The 23,670-nt window shown below is 48.3% G+C and overlaps 1 protein-coding gene across 2 annotated transcripts in view; it reads right to left on the bottom strand.

The window, feature by feature from the left end:
* Nucleotides 1-23,670, bottom strand: part of MVB12B (multivesicular body subunit 12B) — a 256,508-nt gene that overhangs the window by 56,385 nt on the left and 176,453 nt on the right. For both annotated transcript variants that reach the window (XM_040631900.1, XM_040631901.1), the window contains one exon: nucleotides 21,248-21,342. In XM_040631900.1, the coding sequence (XP_040487834.1) occupies nucleotides 21,248-21,342 (95 nt within the window). The remainder of the gene's footprint in view (nucleotides 1-21,247; nucleotides 21,343-23,670) is intronic.

Raw genomic sequence — 23,670 nt, 5'->3', positions numbered from 1 at the left:
CTTATTGACAGGTATGTACTTATTGCCATCTTGTTAATTGTTTTCTGGTTGTTTCTGCTGAAACTCACTTTTTAAAACTCAAAACCACCATTCCTGTGTAAGTGCTCTCACTTCCTTGTGCGAGTCTGACCATTCCTCCCACTGCCATGGCGGAGGTCAGGGCCACCTGGGGAAGAGAACACACCCCTGTGTACTAATGTTGGCTGGGCTGGATACCTTGCCATGGCTGACCAGAAGCTTCTAGAGCCACTGGGTGTTACTTCTGGGGCTCCTGCTCTTTCCTTCTATTCTAAGACCAACATGTTGCAGATCGGGGCTTCCTTCAGCCCAGGTCCCAGAACAAGAAGACCTACAGAGCAGGAGCCCACCAACCTGCAGTCACCAACTGGGAACTTGAGTAACATACAAAATGGTGGTATTGTATCCTGCTGCGATTTGGGGGATGGTTTGTTACTGCAGCATAACCCAAAGACTAATTAACATACCTACTTTAATCTTTTTCTAAACGCTGCTATCCACTGTGCACTATTATGGGTGAAATAAAAAGTTAAAAAGGCCATTCACATCTCATGGGCACACGTCCCATCTCTCAGGAAACACTGCTACGGCCTGAAGGAGGTATGCAGATGGCTCCCAGAGGAGATGTCGATAAAGCAGCAGCTCTGACTCTGGGGCCACACACGTAACATTCAGAGCTTTCTGAATTTCCCCCCAAGAACTGTAAGCTGCACCATCAATTCCATAATTTGCTGTGCTCATATGTGTGTATAACTGCTTTAAAAGTACATCATTGGTAAGACAAATCCAATCTTCAGAAATGTTAAAATATGTAGGGGAAGTACGAGGCATATTGGGAAGCATGGAGAAATCAAAGCCAAGGAGAGGACCATGTGGCCAGCTCTTTCCCTGAGCAGTTAGCTTCATTATTTAACCCTCCAGCTACTAATTCTTTTTAAAACAAATCCACTCTGACCACCTAAATATGAAAAGGTCCATACCTGCTTCACCACTTAATAATTTAGATACTTGGCATAATGGATACCATTCAGCTACCTAGAACTTTCACTATCACACTCCAATCATTAATGGTCCACTTGCTTAGTTCAGGTAAATTACATTTGCATATGCAAATTACATCTAAATACTCTGTACTATTAATGTTATCACTAATTACATAATAATAGTTACCAATTTCCACACGGATCAAACTTACAGTTTTGTAGCTATTAGGGAAATTGTGCTTTGTAATTAAGATAATCCTCATTTCCAGATGCTAATTAACTATATAATAATTAGTCTCATTCACTAATGCAAATTAAGGATTTTCATCTTTATTGATAAAGGAATTGCTTCTTATCGGTTAAGGAAAGATAGCCCCAGAAATCTTGCAGAGAAATACTTTTCCCCCTCGAAAGGTTAAAAGGTAAATCCATTTTTATCAGTCTCATTTGAGAATGCAAATTAGGCCTGATTAATCAAGTCAAAGATAAATGTGCTAGTCTTATTTCAGGACAGAATGTATGGCTTCCTGAGTTCATCTCTTTTCCCCTTATAAATACTCAGATAAACAGAGTCCACAAAGCAGAAGTCTTCCTAACGGGAGTAATCCATCTATGGTCAGAGGAAAGCCTTGTGATAGGGGTGTCAATTACACTACCTTTTGTTTCCCCTTCAAGTATCATGGAAGCATCCTGAAATAGCTGTGTCTTCGTGTTTCTGCCACAACGGGGACGAGCGAGCAGAGATTTTTGGGAGTAAATAGAGGAAAAAGGGAAAGCCGCATTTGCTTGGATTATTAAGTTTTCTGTGCTCCAAACAGAATACAAACTGGCACCTCCCATCGTGACTAATGAGGGCTGCCTCGGCGAGAACAGAAGGGCTGACAGCCAGCGAGGCCTAGTTGGCAGGCCCCAGCCCGGGCCTTGCCGCATTCATCATCCGCTAAACCAATCCACCAATTCCGAACCACCATTTGTCATTAATTATGCTAATCAGCACACCATTACTCTCTGATGACACTGTAGCTGTTATTAGCTAGTTATGGCTTTTCAAAAGCACAACTGATTGTGCATGCACGGGCTGTGCATGCATTAGCCTACAGGGAAGAAATGTCCAATTATGAAAAGAAGAAATTTGCTATTATCTTTTTATAACAAACCAATTTAGTAATTAGAAAAGTCTCTGAACTCACAGGTTCTTTTTTCTTCTCTCTCCTTTAAAATAACTGAAACAAACAAAAAAAATTGTGCTTTTCAGTATTTCCCCAAAACACAAGGAAATACCAACAGAGAATTTTTTGCGACACGTTTGAAAAGCAGGGCCTGGGGAAGGACCGTGCGTGAGTGTGGGGCACACAGAGATGCCTGTTGGGCTGGGTTTTTACTTTCCAATTTTGAACTGGCAGGACCACTTTATTACGTGTGTTTCAGTCACTACGAACGCCTGAAAGATGAAAGCACACCCATGTGACCTTTTACAGTTCACTCATGGCAGATCGAAGCTGTTCACGTAATGCCGCCAGACTGCGCACACCTTACCTGGCAGATGCTTGCAGGGAGGCACAGCAACACACTCCCTTAACCCTCCCGTGCCCCAGCGACACCGCTAAGAGCGTCAACGCCGCTCCAATGACCTTGGAGATGTACAGATTGGCCAAAGGAGCACATCTCTTGTGCCTGGTTTTGGGGGGAAGAGAGGACTGTGTGCAGGAGTGCAGAAAAATGGGAGTCTTTTGGGGTCAGTGGCCCGACCAAAGCAGGAAGGGGAGACCCTTTTCCAAAGCTCAGGGCTCATCAGAGGGGGCTTTGCACTGGCCCCTGGAATGTTAGCAGGGCTCACCTGGGGGCTCTTGTCCAAACTAGACACCCATTCCAAGTTGTTGTGTGCAGGCTGGAGTCTTTACCACTAGTTTTAGAAGCTTAGTCTGTATTAAGAGCTCATTAATATCATCAGAGTAAATGGGCCTATTAAAACATCTTTAAGCAATATCTGAACATAAATCTCCCTAAACTATATTTAATGACTGTACTTAAGATACATTATATGCAAGTCTTAATGAGACATTAGATAGCATTTTGAAGATTAAAATTAGAGAATCCATATAAAGTCTGTCCACTTAATGTAGCCTTACGCTGTACTGATGAAAGCATTACTACCAAATTATTACTGCATTAGAACAAATATTTTTAATCACGTCTGATTTATGCATTCTTTTTCTCAGATAACTTTCATTTTCGCAAACATAATTTTCGAGTTTACAAAAGAGGGTATGTGAAAGGTTTCAAGTTTTTGAAGTACTCTAGACGTAGAACGAATACAGAATTTCACTGGTCCTGCCTTTTGAAAGTGCTCCGGGCTCTGAATCACACTTCTTCACGTTTGGTTTAACCAGTCATTCTAGTCCTGTGGGTAGTCAAATACATTTACCTTCCTATAAACTTCCTTCAAGACTGGACTAGATACAAAGGAGAGCTTAACCGAAGATATCCCGAAGGCCAGAAAACAGCAGAGCGTACGCAGGACCATCTAGATAACACTGCTGGTGGTAACATCTGGGCGTCTTACTAAATCGGTTTTTCTGGACTCTGTGGAGACCCCACACTCCCAGAAAGCAACTGCTGCCCTGCGCCCTAGGCCCCCAACCCCAGCCAACAGGGGGGGACAGCTATCCTCTGAGTTCTGAGGTCCGTGAGCTTCTGTCTGTTTCCCTAAGAGCGGGCCACGGGGGTTGTCAATGAAGTCCTGCCTCCACTCCACAGACCTCTCTGTGAAGAGCAAGCACTGTTGGTGGAAGAATATTAGAAAAAACCAAAACCCAAACCAGCTTGACTCCCCTGGGGGCTAAGGGACTTGAACCTTTTAAACAGATCCAAATCCACTTCAAGTCTGCTCAAGCGAGAAGAGTTCTCAAGGCCTGCGGACGATGGGTACGGGCGGGACGGGGTGATGTGCAGAAGTGGACTTATCTGCAGCGAGCTGTCAGGCTGGCTGCGTGAAGGTCTGTGTGAGTGGCTCTGTATATGGGATCTGACTCAAAGAGAAATATATCTCGAGTCTATAAACATCCTGTTAAGACTAAATACACAGAATACACAGTGGTCTTTTCTGAAAACAAGTCAAACTTCAGATTATAGACATAGAAATATTTTCCTTTGTCTATTATATTTAAAATACTGCACCCCCCCCCCCGGCAGGAATTGTGATGCAACAGAAAAATCTCCCTCTCCCCACCCCCCCACCCCTGGGAAAGTGCATCCGCCCCCGCACACGATCCCAGCCCCACGATCCCATTCTGGGGGCAGTGTGCTGAGTACTTCATATCCCACTGAACTGCGGGGAGAATGTGAGCTCTGGGCCTGGATGCAGATACGCCTAGATTCATGTCACCTGGTACACACCACCTGGGCTTCCATCTGACACGGGCGCGGGACACTTCGCAAAAATCAACACTTTGGGAAACATCAGAGATGAATTATCATTGAGGCTTTTTAGACTTCTTTTTTTTATACTTTACACCAAAGCGTAACCACCTTTTATAAATGCTATTCAATTATGAAAGACTTCTGGGATTATGTAAATCAAGACAAGTCAACTGATGACACCTCTCTTAATAGAATGAGATTATCTGGCCTTTTCCCCCCCTTCAAAGAAGAAGAAAGTAGCACAATTTAAACAGTCCGCTCATTAAAGACGACCCCTCCTTCAGCATGGAAAATCTGTAGCAAGGTGCCTATTGCCATTTGCTTCTCTCAGATATTCTCTCCCCAAAAGGAACTACTTCATGGTACAATTTTGCATTTTTAACTGTATGAATTAGGCATTCTTCATAAATAACAGCTATGTTCTATACACAGGAGCTCCTTTTTATTAGGGACACAGTAATGAACAATGAGCAATGTGTTCTATTATTCTTTGTCAAATCACAAAATGCTACATTAGAATAACTGTGCTGGTCAATGTAATATAGTAGATTAAATTCAACTTCTGTGGAAAAACCACTGTAAAACAGCATGATAAGAAGGCTATAAAAAATTTAATTTTACTCCAAACTCCATCACAAAAAAAATGGTGTGAAAAGTAATTTTGCATAATCAGTACACGCCATCTGGAACAATTAACCGATTTCTATAGAACTATGAGGATCAGTCATATCTGCTTATTAAAGATCAGAAATTATACAAGTAATAAATCCTTGAAAAAACTAAGCGTACTCCCGCCTGTCAATGCTATTTTAACTTCAAATACTGAAGAACGCCTGATAAGGCTGAAAAGAAGAGATTAATATATGCAAATTACATCCAGCATTTAAAATCCCCACAACTGTCTCCGGTTTTCTGTCCCTTATTGCTGCCTTTATGTTTTATTCATACACCAACTCACCTGTCACTTCATAAGCTATAATATTATGGGGGTATTATTAAACAGCATAAAGCCGTGCTTTAATTGGAAAGCTTCATTGCATTTTCCAATTATTTGGAGTAAATTAAAAGCAGATGCACATAGTTTAATAAGGAGTCTAATATCAGTTCCGGGAAATCAAAATTCATTGTCATTACTATGCCGTGATAGTTTTGCAAACTGTACTCAATTTCAGAGGTTTTCAAAAGAAAATCTGTCTATGCAATCTGTTAATTGTCATTCGGTTAATAACTGTTTAAATATCCAAACTACACAGCAGCTTCCTATTAAAAAAAATTAAACTGTGGGGTTTATGCAAGCAAACAAACGTGGCGTGCCACTCCTGGGCTGGACTCTTCGGACTTGCCTGTTCACCTTAAAACAATGGGAGGCTGGGAGAAACCCACCCACGCGGCAGCTTCGCCCAGAGGGGAGGACAAAGGACGGAGGGTCTGCACCTCCGCGAGCGCCAGAGGCTGCAGCACTGTCAGACAGCTCTCGCTGGAAAAGGGCAGAAGCCATGTTATAAATTGTGTTTTCAGAGGTCTGCGCTGCTAAGCAAAAAATTAGCTTCCAAAGTTCTAATTGGTCCACCTAAAATAAATCCTTTTAATGAGTGAATTAACTGATTCAGGACACAAACATGGAAAAATCAAAGAAAGCAAATGTCACGAGCAATTTGTTTTGAAAAAATTGACCCCTGAAGGGCCATTCCCTTACTGGTTTGTGACCCAGGAGTGGAGTGTTCCCGAGGCTCCGAGGGGGCTGGCCGCCGTGCCTACAAGTGGGTTGCACAGCAAGACAAAGGACTATATTCTAAGCCATTATAGATTTAAGGAACTGAATCTTAAAGGTTACTCTTCATAAGGAAGCTTGCTCACAGATGTAGTTATATTACAGCTCTGCCGATACAAGTTGCATACATACAAATACATGCAGCTAAAGCATTTACAAATGGAAAGTCATAGGTATACTCAAACTAGTAAGGTAACCTTTTCATTTTCATACTCAGTGAGAGACTTTTTCAAATCTTAGGTGTGTAAATTATAATAGGACAAGCAGTAATTGACTTTTAAACTCCACCCACTGTGAGGGCTACAATTAATCTGTTTTCAGCACAAGAACTGCTGCTCTGCAAAGTTCATAACTTGTAGGCTCTCTTCCCCAATCCAATTAAAACCTACGAGTCTTTCTAAAAGGGAACAGCACAGAATGTGCTCTTCATCTCCCGTTTCAAAGGGCGTAGTGGCTAACACCCCAATCATCCAAAGGGCAAGTCCCTCCAGACCAGAGAGGACACCAAATGCTTGAACACGAGAGCCTTCTGGCAAAGCAATGAGAAACTATGCTCAAAGATGAAGATAAAAGCAATTTTTGTGCAGTGATCCAAAAAATGGCGTCTCTTTTTTTTTTTCAAAATTACCTGTTTTAATAAAGTAGACACACTGTGCCAACTGAACCATTTAATTATCTGCAAAAATGATGAATCAAAACAATAGTTTGCAAAAATAAATGACTAACCTCTGATTAATATGTCTGTCCTCATTAAATCCAAATAAAAGGTACAATATCTTTAAAAAAAAAATGTAGCCAGAAGATAGGAACAATTCCTCACCATCGATAGATAGTCTGGTGTCCTCCCATAAGATGGGGACATCTAGGAAAGTCGTTCAATCCACTCTCAAACACAGAGAAAGGATGCGGCTGTGTCTTCAGCACAGGCCTCAGAGCTTGGGGCCCCTGGTCTGGCAGCGAGCTTTGGAGCAGGAGACTTGGCCATGTGCTCACTGGGTGGTAGGACTCTGATGTACCCTCAAGCCAAGCCCTGGCTCACAGATATGTAAGGATTCTGGGGCAAGGAAAGGGTTGTAGTAGTTGTTTTTTCCTCTTTCCTTCCCTCCCCCTCCACAAAGCACCCTGGGATAGGAGGGGCAGGAAAGAGTCACAAACCAAAAGGCAAAGACAAAGTCAACCCATTTCAAGGGTGGAACACAGATATGATCCTTTCTCAATCAGAGCTCATTTGATGAGACGGAATAAACCAGAGGCCAATTTAAATGTCGAGGAGGTTTTTTTTTTTTTGTTTTGTTTTTTTTTTTAAATTATTTGACCCAGTAGCAAACTAACACCTCAAGCAATTACTGATTTCCGACCTGGAATGGAGCGTTTGCCTTAGGTTATGTTGAAAAGTTCCCTGTACTGGGCAGGGTCCCCGCAGGTGTGAGTTTCCTTCCGGTTCTTCCTTAGTGAAGCAGCTGCTCCCCTCCCCTGACTGCATTTTTAGGTGGGGTGGGTGGGGGGTTGTGGGGTCAAACTGCAGGGTGAATAAGACCAGTGTTTCCAGAATAATGAGCACTGTACTGGAATAACAGTATTTATGACAGCCACACCCGCCACAATCTCTGGGGTGCTGAGTCAGTACCAGGTACTTCACATTCTCTCTGATCCTCACGATGACAGGAGAGAAAATGAACTGGAATGTCACGTGAACTGTCCAAAGTCCCACAGTTGGAAAGGGCGGATCTCAAGAACCGATCGAGCAACGGGGATCCTTGAGTGCCTCCTGCCCCGCAGGCCCCGGGTTGGGCGTCAGGCACTGCGTCGTTGTGCTGGCCGCCCAGAAGGGCTCCTGCCCTCCAGCAGAGACCCCAGCACTGAACGCGCTGCTCCAACCAAAGATGGGTCCGCTTTCTTAGAGCTGGGAGACGAGTCGGATGGCCAAGTTTCACAGGAAGGCATAAATAGACAAGAGGCTTATGGCCATAGCAGCCGCCTACTGGGGCCTACAAAAGGCACAGCCATCTTTGGCAGAATAAGGGTGAATGAGGACTCTGTCGTTCGTGAGCTCAAGGACTTTCCCACAGGACTGACCCCGGCGTTTTGTTAGCACAGGGCCTACTTGAGGTAAACACGCAGGGCCACGGAACATACAGATGGGTGCGTTTATTGCCTCTAGGTAGCAAGCGATTAAGTACCTCTAAGTGTGTCACCAGAAGCGACGCTTAGGGCCAACGAGGCAAGCTTTACTCTCTCATTCAAAATTATGGATGTTGCGTCGCCGGTGGATCGTGAGATCGTCCACGCTACAAAGCAAGTCAGGCGTGAGAAACCGCTCTCTGACAAAGGGTCTCAGCCTTGAACGAGAGTTCCGCATCGCTCACTGTCTTAGAGACAACCGAAAGGCAAATCCGAGGAAGAAGAGCCTCCTTCTCTGGGATAAGTGATAAATATATTCCATCCAAATTCTAGGCTGGAGCACTGAGATTTTTTTTTTTTTTTTAAAGATTTTATTTATTTATTTGACAGAGATAGAGACAGCCAGCGAGAGAGGGAACACAAGCAAGGGGAGTGGGAGAGGAAGAAGCAGGCTCATAGCGGAAGAGCCTGATGTGGGGCTCGATCCCATAACGCCGGGATCACGCCCTGAGCCAAAGGCAGACGCTTAACCGCTGTGCCACCCAGGCGCCCCATGATTTTTTTTTTTTTTTAAACATAAACAGGTGAGGACCATCCTTGGCCATTAATAAAAAGAGGGGGGAAATGCACTGGGTATTCAGGACACAAACACCGAATGCACGACAATGGATGGATTCAGGTATTCTGTCCATAGGAAAGCTGGCTTCCTTGTTCTGAAACAGATCCGAATTTCTTTTGTCCTTTTTTTTTTTTTTAAAGATTTTATTTATTTATTTGACAGAGATAGAGACAGCCAGCGAGAGAGGGAACACAGCAGGGGGAGTGGGACAGGAAGAAGCAGGCTCCCAGCAGAGGAGCCTGATGTGGGGCTCGATCCCAGAACGCTGGGATCACGCCCTGAGCCAAAGGCAGACGCCTAACGACTGCGCCACCAAGGCACCCCCGAATTTCTTTTGTCCTAATGTTAGCAAATGCATGCATTTGTTCTACCACAAAAGTGAGGACGCTCATATCATGCGATGAGGGGTAACTTCTGATCTCCTCCCCGAATCCTACGTGGCTGTCCAACTTTTCCCCAGGTTCTGCCAACGCCCCCCCCTTCACTCATTAGGTCATCAGGAGTTTATATGCCTCCAACGCTCACCTGGAATGTGACCCCATGCCCACCATGGTAAGTCAGCAAGGCTGAAGCTGGGGTGCTTGGCGGTGGTGGCGATGGCAGGAATTGGGGAGGTGGAACCAGGCGGGAGGGGAATGTGGGCTGGGCACTGACAGGGAACGCACAGGGTCTGCAACGGCTCAGTAAGCTTGGGCTTGGATGCACCCTAGGAGGCCCAGTCCAGACAATGATGCTTCAAAACAGGGCAAGTCCTAAGGTGACTGCCCGTTCAAGCAAATGTCCCGCCGTGGGCACAGCTGAGAACAGCTGGGCAGGAGGAGGAGAACAGCTAAGGTTCAGTCCCAACAGGTGAAGTGGTGGGTTTGGGCCGCCCACTATCACCACAGGGCTAAGAGAAACCATAAGGGGATACCCAGATGCCCAGAGCCCCCCAGACAGAGATCTCCAACAGCAACGGCAGCGGTAGCCCCATCTGTTGATGGGGAGGAGGTTCCTTGAGAATCCTGGAATATTCTTTGCCTGGTCGGGAAAGTTTTGAGAAGTGGTGGGAAGAAAGAGCTATGGAATACCTAAAAAGTCACAGCAACACACCCAGGGCACTTTCCACGTACCAGGCGTGATGCCAAGCGTCACCGACAAGCCACCGTCATCCCCATTTAACAGACAAGGAAACTAAGGCAGAGACAGGTTAAGCCCCTCACCTAAGGCCACTCAGTTTAAGGGGGGCACTGCACGCTCACCCCTTCACTGTTGCGCCCAGCAACAGCCAAGGGGAGCCATGCCCACTGTTCGAGATGCTCTGTGGACTCCGGAGTTGTCATCAGCCCAGCGTCAAGGGCCTTACTCTGACGGGGTTCCAGAGAGGACGGTCCAGGGAATCGTCTGAGATTTAAACAACGCTGAGACCTAATACCCCAAGGTAGTCCCAGCGTGATGCACTCTAGGTGTGGGTGCCATTTTCAACTTCAGTTTGACGAGGGGAGGGAAATGGTCACGTGCAACCTGGAGCCACACCTTTGGCTCAGGGATTTGGAGCTTAGCGGCTGGATCAGAGAGACCTGGGTTCGAATCTCAACCCTCCTCGTTACTAGCAGAACTGTGGAGAGATCAAAATCTCTCAAAGCCTCCTTTTTTCCCTACTGGTAAAATAAAAATATTTGTAAAGATAAAGATTTATTTGAGAGATTTATTTTATAAGGCTTGAGCAGCTGAGCTATACCTACCTAGTAGAGATAACAGTAGTAACGGTGCAGACCCTAAAGGTGTTTTGTAAGGTTTTCTTGGTAAGGATTTGTCTCGATTAAATGACAAAATGCGTGCAAAGTGCTTACTACAGAGTCTTGTACATGCTAAGTGCTGGAGGAAGGTTAGGTATTATTAAAATAAATTAATATAATCCATTTTAATAAAAGCAAAAACAACTTCGGTTCCCTAAATGTGTTTAAATTAAAGAAGTTGCCTTAATTATAGGACTTCCCCCTCTCGGCCGCCAGTCTGTTAGTGTGCAAGAGAGAGCTAAAAAAAAAAAAAAAAAAAAAAGAAACGGAAGGCTGATCTGATGTCAGCTGCCCTGAGGCAGGACTGCATGTTGGGCCACCCAGGCTACTTCGTGCACCCCAGAGAAAGCCTCTGAAGAGACGCTAAGAGCTGATGAAGAGCGGGGATTAAGGCGCTCCCCCTGTTTTCAGCACTCCTCTGACTAGGCCTCCAGAAAGGACCCTGCTGCTGGCTCCCAGGCACGCAGCCTGCCGGGAAGGGCAGCAGGATGGGCAAATGCAGGCATAAAGTTCTGCTTGACAACTAGACAAGGACGACAAACACACGGGGAGAAAGGTGTCAGCAAGCTGGTTTTTCTCGAGTTGTTCCCACGTTCAGCGTCCTCGCGGTCAAGGTGGCGTTTGGATGGGATGCCTGTGAAGTCTGGGGCCACGGCCGCACATTTGCTGGTGACACCCTGGGCACCCAATCCGCGAACCCTGCGAGGCTCCTTCCCACGGCACCCTCAACCCGAGGAGGTGGGTAAATCGCTGCCACCTTAGATTCTAGACCACATCGGCCGCCCAGGAAGCTTCCGGGAAATATCGTTCTGCTTAAATTACGGATGCTCTTGTTGCCATGACGGACACTGGGAGATTCGGGCATTTAGATGCAGGAAGCTGTGACGGGGCCAGTCAGCGGGAGAACGGGGCCTGAATCTGGCATTCCTGGCTCCCGCTGCCCCTTGGCTGCCTCACTCTTGGTTGGAGCGGGGCACGTGGGCCATTAAACCAACGCTGCCTGAACTCGGCCTTGCCTAAAAACCAGAGAGAGAACGAAAGCACAGCGCGAGGGCAGCCACCCCTTCAAGGGCTCCGAAGTATCTGTCACCTAATAATTTTTAATTTTTTTCACAATGACGAAGCTGGAAAAAGTCTTAACTTTCTCCTACCCATGCAGCACAGGGTAAGGCAGAAATGAAAGCCTGGAGCAGAAAGCAGCCCCTCCGACCCCACCCAAGTACTTTTCCTCCAAAAAAACCAAAGGCACGTTGGAAGATTTTATAGAAGTTGCTGGCTCACTCTGCCAAGCACTCCTCTCCTTCCTGCCCCCAAGCCATCATTCTGTCAACCCTCCTGAGAGAGGGCTCATGGGCTGCCAGCCACAGAAAATCGCCCACTTCTAAGTGCCGATGCGTGACAGAATGTCTCAGTTTGCAGGGGGAGCCGAGCCGAGCCAGGCCAGAGAGCCTTTACTGCAAGTGTGTTTGGACGGAGGAAGACATTTTCTCCGAGCACGCTGATGATGGAGAAGTAATCTTATATATGAAACTATAGAAGAGAGGGCTAAGAAGGTGAAGGCCATGCTGGGCAGGAGCCAGTGTGTCCCGAGTGATAATTTGCGACAAATCTTTGGGCGCCTGCTCTGATCACAGCCCTGTAGGGGAGGGGAGTGTGGAGAAAAGGGGGCCATTCCTGCACTGCTTCCCGACTTACAGAATATTCTCATACACCCCGGACCCTCACACCAATGCTGGGAGGGTGGCGGTCATTAGCGAATGATCTCACAGCCAGGAATAACTCGCACTGAGTGACTTGCCCATGGCAACGTCAGGTGGGGACCGTGGCACGGTTCTGGTGCGGGGGCCGTTCACGTGTGTCGTGTGGTGCACAACCCGTGTGGTCATTCACAGCGGCTCTGGTGTGATGGCTCCAAATGCCCCCTCAGTCACGTGCTGACCCTTTTTCCACCAGCTTCTGGCTGTCCTCGGAGGGAACATGGGGCTAGGTGCATGGAAGCTCCCAGGGTCCGCTAAAGGAATGGAGGCATAAACAGTCTTTCTCTTCACCTTAATGACACCCTCCATGACTCAAAAGGATTGAAGGCAGCTCCTTCCTCACTGCGCATAAGCCTCTGCCATCTCCAAGTGCCCGCAGGTGAAAGGTCGGCCGCACAAAGCAGTGTGGGAGTACACGAGGAAAGGAGCAGCCCCACATGGAAGGGACGCAGAACAGCTTACTGGAAGAGGCAGTGTGGGGACAGGCCCTCAAAGATGGATCCACGGAGAAGTCAGTAATCTGGGCCATTTGACTGGCAGGGGCAAAGGCACAAAGAGACAAAGGTTAAGGACCCAGCAGTGACCCAGGTTGGTGGGCACAGGTGAAGAGAAATGGAGAGAAGACACTGGAAAAGTAGAGACTGGCCGCCAGACAGCTTCAATGCTGGGCAAGTGAGGTGTGGATCAGTGCAGCTGGCCACGGACCGGGGCAGGCTGATGAAGTTTGCTCTGCAGAGCTCTACTTTGGGGAAAGGAGTCTGCCGCCTGGGCAACTGGACTGAACACAGATGAGCCGTGTCAAGGAAGACAGAGAAGTTGAGTGCAAGGCATCAATGCCTGGTACCGCCAGGCCTGAGCCCAGCCAGCCCCGTAAGCGGGGACACAGGAAAGCCAAAAGGGGACCATCCTTGATGCTTGGCTCCAGGAGGCCCCGCTGGGGCCACTGGCCATGGCCATGCATCCATAGTGAATCTGAAGAAGACCCAGAGCCCAGCTGAGGGGGCTCGGGGTCTCTCTCTCCGTGAACTCCTAGAGGAGGCCCTTGCAGAGCGGAACACCTCCAGGAGGCGAGAGTCCCCTGAGCGCCCTGCGTGCTTGCCCGCACGCGCTGTTCGTTAACTTCAGTGACACAGCCAGCACGGCCTGTGTATAAAAGCACATCCAATTAGCCGGGCCTACATGAATATTTGCACTCTTCAATCTTTTGCATTTCGAAAGGGTTAAAGCTTATTATTAGCATATAATTTATAGTCCTTTCTCCCAGGAAAGGAATAATGCACAGTAAACGCCACATTCATTTTAATAATACATGTTACAGTCTGTGCCCAACATCTGCACAAAGGTAAAGGAGGCAGATTTTTTTGACATGTCCCACTCTGCCATCTAAACACAGGCTTTTTGTTTCTTAAGTGACGGAAGGTTTAATCAAGAAAGCAGGCAATTCATCAATCGAAACAAGGCAGCGTGCGTGCGCCTGACAGCACACACATGGTTGTGTACGGAGCGAAGCTGGCCACCTGTCAACTGCACCTTTCCCATCAGGATCTACACATACACGATGCGATCAATTCCCCATCCGCTCCCATTCATTTCTTCTTTTTCTTATTCTATTTTTCTTTGCACTCGATTTTGTTGTCAGTCAGGGCGGGAATAGATGGATAGACAAGGGACGCGTGGCTGTTGGAGGTGATGATAAAAATTTATTTGCCTCTGAAATGACTTATTGCCTCCCTGATTTGAGCACCGTTATTATAAATATTTTTTTGCTTCATTCAGGAATTTCCCCCATCTGCTATTATCTGTGGCTGCGTCAAACGGATGCTCCTCTCTCTCCCGGATCCTTGCCACTCTCCCCCACGCTCCCCCACCAAGTCTCCAACCAGTCCTTGGTGGTTCTGAAAATCCTCGGTGGAGGGGAAAGGGAGGCAGGGGTCTGGATGCAAGGCCACGTAAGCCACGTGGATGCGTCCATGAAGGACAAAGGCCACGTGGGGGGGGTGCCTACGATGCAGGGGTTGCCTGGTAGCTTTACTTGTGGGGCTTCTGCTGGAAGACAGTGGGGTTCCCTCATTTGTGGTTATCAGTAACATCGTCACTCGACCCACACATGGCTGACACTCACCCGAACACAAGGGAAAAGGAGAACCGTGGGCGCACGCACAGAAAACGCGACGCAAATTTTTCAGAATACCGTCAATGCTGTGCATGGAGCAGCTGTTGGTTAGAACACCTAATGCAGAAAAAAGCCAGTCTTTCTCGAGCACCCTATTGTTTTGGTCTTTTAGCTCTCATTTTCAAGCCCGGCCACGCTTTACGATCATGAAAGTATTAAGTTTACTTTCAATTTTCCAGGTGAGATTTTTTTTCCCTAATTAAAAGACAGAAATAATGTAATCGCTACAAATGAAAGGAAAATGTTTATAATTGTTTGGTGTGCTGCAGAGTTTTTAAATGATCACGCTGTTGCTACAAATGAAAGGAAAATATGTTTATAATTGTTTGGTGTGCTGCAGAGTTTTTAAATGATCACGCTGTAAAATATACAGATTTTTTTTTTTGTAATAAGATGAAGAGCTGGTGGCAGAAATTTTATCCAATTGGATGAAATATATAAATCATGAATTTCATAATACTGATAATTAAATGTCCATCTTCCAATTTAAATGAGGACTAGATTAAAACTGCATGGAGAAGGCTGATATTCAGAAATCATTAATTATTTTTAATTGCTTTGTGCTTTCCTGGTCTGATGTCAGAGTTACACACGGCTCGTACATGGTTCTGTTTCAGAGGAAATCCTCCTCTTCTCTGTACAAGTTGTCGTGTGCCAACACGACAGGCCCATGGACTCTGGCTTGTCCATGCTCCCCGGGCTTCCTGGCCCAACGTCTTGAAAGGGGCCTGGTTTTGAAGATGGAACGGCTGTGCGGGGCAATAAAAGGGCTTTTCCAGCCATCAGAAGGAATGCTGGAAAAACTGAAATGTCGAGAAAGCTAAAGGCAGGGTGACCACACCCCACCCCACCCCGTCTGCTGGGACAGTTCCAGGTTATGGCTTTGTCCGGGGACAAGGGGGAGCCCCTCTGACTCTCAGAAGGGACGGTGTAGGCAATCAATTCCATGGTCAGCCTAATGCTGATGGATAAATGAAGATGTCAGCAAGGCCATCTGGCGACGGACGAAAGCGAAGGCAAGCCGGACCCCTCAGCTCCCTACACTGTTTCTGCATTGTGGTTCAACCTGAATCCATGTGCTGTTTGAGATTTTTGGTTTTATCACAGGCCAGTTCCAACGTGCATTTGCTTAATTTTACTATTTTACATGACTGTGCCAATTTTTTCAAAACGGAGAAAAATAAGTTTTTTTGGGAAAAAAAAATCTTCACCTGGAGATATAAATCAGTTGATAACAACAAAAGAATGCCACAGCATGGTTTCCCATACCTATCGCGTCCTGTTCATTAAGTAAAACTGTCCTAGGACAGAGAGCAGACATTCCTTACTCAGGAAAAGCGATCCTGGGCACCTTGTGGCTGAGTTGCTCTGTACCGGGAGCCTCCGGCATGGGTACGTCCTCCAGGTCGGACAGGAGGCCAGGGAGCCCCTCATTCCTGACATCCCCCATGTCTCCAGTCCCTAAGACACGTGACGTCCAACACAAGAACATTTAAGAAACATTTCACTCAACCGCCAAGTGTGTTAGGGGTTCAGACACGAGCAGATCCCCTGATGCGTGGGCACCCAGGCTGTCCTCCTCACACTCACTGAAAGGCAGCTGTTCTGTTGTCCACAGCCTTGTACAGGGCCCTTTTCATAAGGAAGAATTCTATAAACGAATGGTTACATTCTTCCCAAGCAACTTACTCTTACCCATACGGAGATTGTCCTGACTCAGAACCAAATCCAGAATCCCCAAATCCAGACCTCCCTCGCCCACAGTCGCACCCTCCTTTTCTGTCCTGTTTTTTTCTTTGCTCATATTTTTTCACTTCCATTTCCATTTGGTTACATGTATTTTTGAAGCTGCCTTGTATCTTTCTGGAATATTTGGACTAGAAATAAATGGTCAGACAGCTAGACATCTAAAATAATTCTAAGAGGAACAAAAAGTGTAGGAGGCTATCATTCAGGACTGAAGCAGAAGACTTTCCAGGACAGAGAAAAAAATATATATATACTTAAATATATATTTTAAGATTTTATTTTATTTGAGAGAGAGAAAAAGAAAGAGAGGGAGAAAGTGAGCGTGCTAGGAGGGAGGGGCAGAAGGAGAGAATCTCAAACAGAATTTGCGCTGAGTGCGGAGTCCGATACGGGGCTCGATCTCATGACCTTGAGATCATAACCTGAACCAAAATCAAGAGTTGGCTGCTTAAGCAACTGAGCCACCCAGTCGTCCCCAGAACAGAGAAGATATTCTTAAGAAGAAAACTAACAGCTCTGAGAAGCCTGAGAAGGACTCTCAGGAGTAGGGCGTTGGGGTAGAATCTAGAAAATCAACATGGCCCGAGGAGACACCTCCCAGGAGGTAAGGTCTTAAGGGGGACACACCAGTTAGAATGTTGCCAGGAAAGTGTGAGCCCATGAGCTGCCATTTATCAAACAGAAGAATAAAAAAAAAAATGTGGTTTGCCAACTCTGACATACACGGATAATAGAGTAAGCCAAACCTGGCACCTACCATTTGATTTCTAGCTCCTCTTTCAAGGAAAACCATCCTCAAGCCCTAACGAGAAGGACATGGTGACGTGGGGTGTAAGGAACAAGACAGGTGAGGAGATGGCCCAAGCAGCCGGACCACTCACACTCAGTCCGTGTCGGTGCCATCGGCGATGTTAGACTGGCGGTCAGTGGTCTTTGGGGGACATCAGTGAACAGGAGGTTCCAGTGACTGGACAAGAGGGGAAAAAAACCCATACTCTCAAAAAGGGACAAGAAAATTACTGATCTGTGGCCTGGAAGTGATTTCCAGTAGAATTTGGAAGCCTGTTAGGAGTCAGGAGGTTTGGCAGCACTGAGAAAAGCAAGGTGATCACGGGGCCCAGCACGGCTTACCAAGAGCATGCCAAATGAACTTAGGGTCTAAACTTTTTCTTTTTCTCTCTCTCTCCTTCCTTCTTTCTTTCAAAGATTTATTTATTTGAGACAGAATGAGAGAAAGTGTGTGAGCGGGGGTGGGGGGTGCGGAGAATCCTGGAGCGGACTCCCCACTGAGCATGGAGCCCGACACAGGGCTTGATCCCAGGACCCTGAGGATCACGACCTGAGCCAAAACCAAGAGTTGGGCACTTAGCTGACTGAGCCACCCAGGCACCCCCAAACTTTTTATTATAAAAGTAACACTTGCCAACATAGAAAAATGAGACACTGCGAAGAAGGAAAGAAGAAGAAAAGAGCAGGAAAGGCTGGTGAAAACCACTGTAAACACCTTGGCAGGTATCTTTCCAGACCTTTGGGTTTTCCTGTTTTTGTTTTGTTTTTTTTTTTTTTGAGAGAGAGAGAGAGAGAGGGAAAGAGAGCACATGTGCAAGCAGGGGGAAGAGCAGAGGGAGAGGGAGAATCTTAAGTAGACTCCTCACTGAGCACAGAGCCTGACATGGGGCTTGATCCCACAACCCTGAGATCATGACTTAAGTAGAAATCAAGAGTCGGATGCTTAACCCATGGAGCCGCCCAGGCGTTCCTGGATATTTTTTTAAAATGGGTTCACAGCACGTGCTGGTTGTCACTTAACAACATTTACCGACACCTTGTTATCCCAAATCATCATTTTTTGATGCCTGAAGAGTTAAGGCCATTGTAAGAACGTTTTGTTATTTAACTCTTTGCTTTTGTTTTGGACATTTAGGAGATCCAACCCCCAACCCCTTTTTCTGAGTATTAGTTTCAAGGAGCAGCAGTGCTCATCCCTATAGATAAATCTTTCTGTACACCTGTATTTTTTTTTTTTTTAGCAGAAACTCTTATTGGCAGACGCGTGAGGGTCAAAGGTGGGCTTTGTGGCCGTGTGATGAGGGTATGAGGTGGCACCGCAAGGGACATGAGCTTCTCAGGATTTCAGCACTGAGTTAGCAGAAGCCCCTCACCCCACTTCTGTGGGCGAGAGAACTGTTGGCTGAACAGCCAGCACATTTTGGCCGAGGGAACGCATCTGAACCCCAAATGGCTGGATGGATATGAACACGAGCCCAGCTGAGCAAGGGAGGACCTCGCAGAGATGGAACGGGCTGGTTGGAGGTGGTGGTCCCAGACACCAGAGGCATTCAAGCAGCACATCAGGATGGTCACCTGCCCCCGAGGTCAGAGAGGGTATTGCTGGGCAGGGCAGACCCTGGGCTAAAGACTCTCCTTCCTCCTTCCCATAAACAGCTCACGAGCACCTCTTTGTGCTGGGGCCAGAGCTCCGTACGGTCTCCTCCCCTTACTCCAGCAACTCTGAGCACTGTCTTTCCCTCTGTAGGCCTGACAGGCAAGAACTGCCTCCATGAGAGGGACAGGAGAAGGGCTGGACGAACGGGTATGCCTTTGAGAAAAAACTGAAAAGTAATGTTACTTTAATAACCACACATACAAGTTAAACGAGGGCTGCTCGCTTTTCAAATTGCATAGTTTGGAAATCTATTTATCTTCGGAAGGGCCTACCCATGAAGGGAGCCCTCATTCAGCGTTTTCAGGAATGAACCAGAGCGTACCAGGAGTCTGCACCGAAGGCCGAGCCCCCGACGCCTGTGGCGGACAGGCGCCAGAGCCAGCTCAGAACAGTGTGACGCTTCATTTCATGAGCGGCCGAGCTCCAGCTACCGTGCATCGGGCACTGGGCACGGGCGAGGGCCTGGGGCACACTTTTGCCGTGACTGTTTTAGAATAAACCACCGAAACCCTAACTTTGCAATCCCAAACTGAGACGCGCCACTCTGTGCCAAACGCTGTTCGTGGGGGGGGGGGGTGCGGGGTGGTCTCTGCTCCCTTCTACCAGCACGGCTCACAGGCAGGCAGCCGGTGGGCGGGCGGGCAGGCTTCCCAGCCGCTCCGTGGTTGCCCAGTGCTGAGCTTGCAGGCCTCACGGAGCCAGCGGGTCCTGCGGGCTCTTTCTGGCACCGTTCCCACAAAGCAGTCTTGGACCCTGGTGGAGCAATTTGGTGCCTGCAGCCGCTGAGGAGCTGGGGGCTGCCTGCTGCCGGGGGGTGGGCAGCCTCCACTACCTCTGTTTGGAAGATAAAATCCAACCGACTGCCACTTACATAAATGTAACAGGAAGTTTCTGAATGGCTTCCCCTGTGTCTTGAGGCTGTTACCTCGGTGTTGCTAAACGCACAGCTGAAATGAACCCAGACAACACCTCATCAAAGCCGCGGGGCGAGGAAGCACTGGTCCAGAGGCAGACAGGAACATTCCTGCCAAACCAGAGGAGATTTCGCTCTGTGGGCCCTTTTCTGCAGAAATGTCAACAGCTGGGAAAGGCATCAGAGAACCCAGGTAAGGCGGGGGTAGCTGAACACCGCGGCCGGAAAAAGGTTTGCAAGCTGCAAGAAAAAAAGCATCTGCTTTGACTGAGCTTTCCTCCTGCGCATCCGGAACGGGGCCGCCCCGCTGGGTTTCACAGACCTCTTCCGCGCCACTATGCCACGAAGCATCTGGGGAACTAGTCAGCTTTTCTACAAAATAGGTCATCTTTCCACACTTGTTATGCTCCTTGTCGACTTTGCTGAAATAGCCACAGCACAAAAGAAATTCTCCCTGGAGGTGCTTTTCTGAGACAACAGGCTCCCTCTGCCCCCGCGGGAGCCGGGCCGGGGCTTTAAGGACATCCCGGGTCTTCCCTTGCCCTCACCCAGAAATTGGAACAACTGGCTTTTGCTTATACTTCCAAACCTATTAGGGAGTGATCATAACAAGAGAAACTGATACTGACATGAATTATACCATTGTTCTATTTCATCTATTTAGTAACCCCAAGTTGCAATTTTTAGAAAAAAGATTACCTTTTAAATAACGGATTCATTACGGTACATGAATGAGTGCCATGTTCCCATGTTCAAAACGTCACTCAGCATTAAGGGCACGTGCTGGTAAGTGGCACCGATTTGCCACTTCCCCCTTAGATACAAACGCCCCTGATGGAGGCCGAGGATAATCGGAGGTGAGCTTGTGGGTTTCCCCGGCTCTTAGCCGGTCACCTGTGCTGCCAGGCACCTAATGAATCTCCGCTCTGTAATCAGGTCTGTAAGCGCTCCCCTCCCTGGGTGAAGGTGGAAAGGCAAACTCACACTGCTGAGGTTCCTGCCAAGGTACCACTACCCATTTCAAGGCCGAGTTCAGAAATCACAGACCCTCATGATGGGGGCGGGAGGGGAGACCGCCTGCGTCCCTTCTGGCCACAAACCTGGCTTTGGGAACTGAGAGGTGAGGACAGACCTGGACACAGGCTGGTGTGCAGACTGGGCCTCAGCTCTGGGCTGCTCCCGAGACCCCACGGGAAATCCACCGTGGCTCTGGCAGGTGAACAATGCGGTGACTATTCTCTGGAAACCTCCCTTCAAATGCGTGAAATCCACACACTGTTTTTCATCATTAGTTTCAAAATGCGCTGAGTATCTGGCCCTTCTCTAAGTGCTGAGGTGACACAGAGGAAGGAAAGGGCTGATCTCTGCAGGGGACAGGCCGCTCGCAGAGGGAAAAAGAGAGGTAAGACAGATACCATTCAAAGCCAGGAGACACGCAGAGGGAGGTGGTGCCCGGGACACAGACGCGGGAGCTGGCCACGAGCAGAGGCCCCACGTACCTGACACGGCGTACAGATTGGAGTGCTGGTACTCGTAGTCAGCCCGAGTGCTGCCCCTGCCTCGGAAGGTAGCAGGGAGCGTTAGTGAGATGTGCCTGAGAAAGAGACGGAGGAGAAAGGAGGTTACAGGGCGCACAGAGCACTTCCCAAGGCTCAGCAAGCACCCGTGCCACCAACAGCCCACAGCAGCACGGAGCAGGAGGAGGGGGTGCCCTGGTGAGCAGGCCCCCCCCAACAGCTCGAATCCCCCCACGGAATTCAGAAGCTTCCAGACATCAGCAACCACCTTTTTCAAGTTCAAGAAGAACACCCAGGTGGAGGCAAGGGTTTCCTAAGCCATAAGGCATGTGCGAGGTGCCTCGAGGAGGCTGGCAAGTTAGCCTAGATCTCTGCCCGCTGGGCAGAATACGCCAACAGGAGCAGAACACTAGGGCCCTGAACAGGAGCCTTGGTGTGTTCCGCCATCTTGCTTCCGTCATCCATCCAGTAGCTTTTGTTCCTGTCCCGCAGGGCCATGGAGAACCGCGCAAGAAGCACGTTGCGAAGGAAGATGTGTTATTACCACCACGTGAGTCCAGGAAAACGAACAACCACTGAGAATCAGAATGGCATGCTCTTCTGAATTGCTATATCTGCATGTTCTCCCTCTGGCAGGAGCACACAGTAGGTGCTCAGGAAATCACCTTCGATCGATCCAACGCGGTCTTTTTACGGCACAGGTGTTGGCCATTAAAGCTCACAGTGCCCACAGAGCCTAAGTGAGTATTCAAAGTAAATAATCCATTTGGTGTGGTCATCAGCTGCCTTTAGCAAACGCAAAAAAGATCAAAATGATAGGAAATATATTTCAAACCCAACAGGTCTGGGGGATAAAACAACAATAAAGCCTCTTACTGGGAGGACTGAGGATTGGCCCGAACTAGCTCAGTAGCCTCAGTTTCAGCCGCACTCAGTCATTTCCAAAAGGGAAAAGACTGAGGAAGGGAGCATTTATGACAAAGTTCTGCATTGTACGTGTTGCCTTTTTCATACAACAAATGCATGACCTCTAGGAATGACTCCTGTACATACAGGCTCCTGGGAGGGAAGGTTCTCTAGGCAAGACCTGTTCCCACAGAGTCTCTCGGCGACATGATGAGCACCAAAGTCTGTAAAGGCATTTGGTTTGCTGGGCTGCAGGGTGAGCACTGAGACAAACACCTGTGTCACGGAACAGCCTGGCTCAACCAGGCAGTGGTGGGGGCGGGGTTGCCCAGCATTGGCTGGACTCAGGGCTGGGGGAGTGGGGATCCAGCAGACCTAAGCATGGGGAGACTCTGACATGTGTGGGGTGAATGTGAGTGTCTGCTCATTACCAATGCTAACGAAGGATGCAGAGGTGAGCTCCCTGAAGGAGCTGCCAGGCTACAGGGGATCGAGGCGCAGAAATAAACCACCAGATGCGACGGGACATGCACCTGGGTGCTGAGTGAGCACAAGAGTTCCGATAAAGGGGCCGGGGTTCTAGTGACACCTTCTCAGTGGAGGACGTGGGTACTGATGGAGTAAAAGGGACTCACTGGATAGTCAGGGAAAGCCAACACTCTGGCGCAGGGTCAGGGTACGCGTGGAAGCAAGCCTGGGAAGGCAGGCTGGGGCCAGGTTGGACTGGACACCCACCACTACCATGCTGCAAGACCTCGTCCTCGAGGACGAGGGTTCCTAACTCTGTTCCGCCCATCACAGCACACACACACGAAGGCATTAGAGCTGCCTGGGCACTTGCTAACAATACAGAGTCACAGCCGCGACCCTGGGGAGTCCGCTTCAGTGGGCCTGGGGTGCGGCCAGAAATCTATTTCTAACAAGCTCCAGCAATGACTCTGAAGGCTGGCCAGGCTGGGGACCCTGAGAGGATGGGGAGCAGGTGCAGGAGGGTTTTACACAGTTGATCAACGCCTCTGACCACAGCACTTAGTCAATGAAGCTGAGCAAACAGAAGAATGAATTATTGACTGTGGTTGTGGTTGAGCAGAGCTAAAATGATGACAGGTGACCCCGCAGAGGATGCCCGCCATGTGCCAGGCCTCGGGGGGTGCAGAGCTCATGCAGTCTCTTCTGGCTCCTTGCGCTACCCCTACAAGGCAAGTGCAGGGCCCAGCGCAAATGGAGAATGTGAGGCCCTGGTTCAAACAGTCAGAATCTCAAGACGGCGACAGCACAGCCGTATGTCAGACATGCGGCCTTCTGAGCCTGGGGCCTGGTGGGACAGTGCCGGCTGCACGTCCACGAAGCTGGCTGAGGTGGGTGCTGTTACTGCACTCATCGTACCACAGTGAGGGCATTTCCAGAAGCCAGGGAAGAATGACGAGGCAGGGCTGCCATACCTTGAGATTTCTAAGCCTTCTAAGCACTTTCAAAAGGTGCATCCAGCCAAACTAAGG

The sequence above is a fragment of the Ursus maritimus genome, unplaced genomic scaffold, assembly GCF_017311325.1.
Source record: "Ursus maritimus isolate PB19 unplaced genomic scaffold, ASM1731132v1 scaffold_17, whole genome shotgun sequence".
Taxonomy (NCBI): Eukaryota; Metazoa; Chordata; class Mammalia; order Carnivora; family Ursidae; genus Ursus; species Ursus maritimus.
This window is presented reverse-complemented; position numbering and strand designations above follow the sequence as displayed.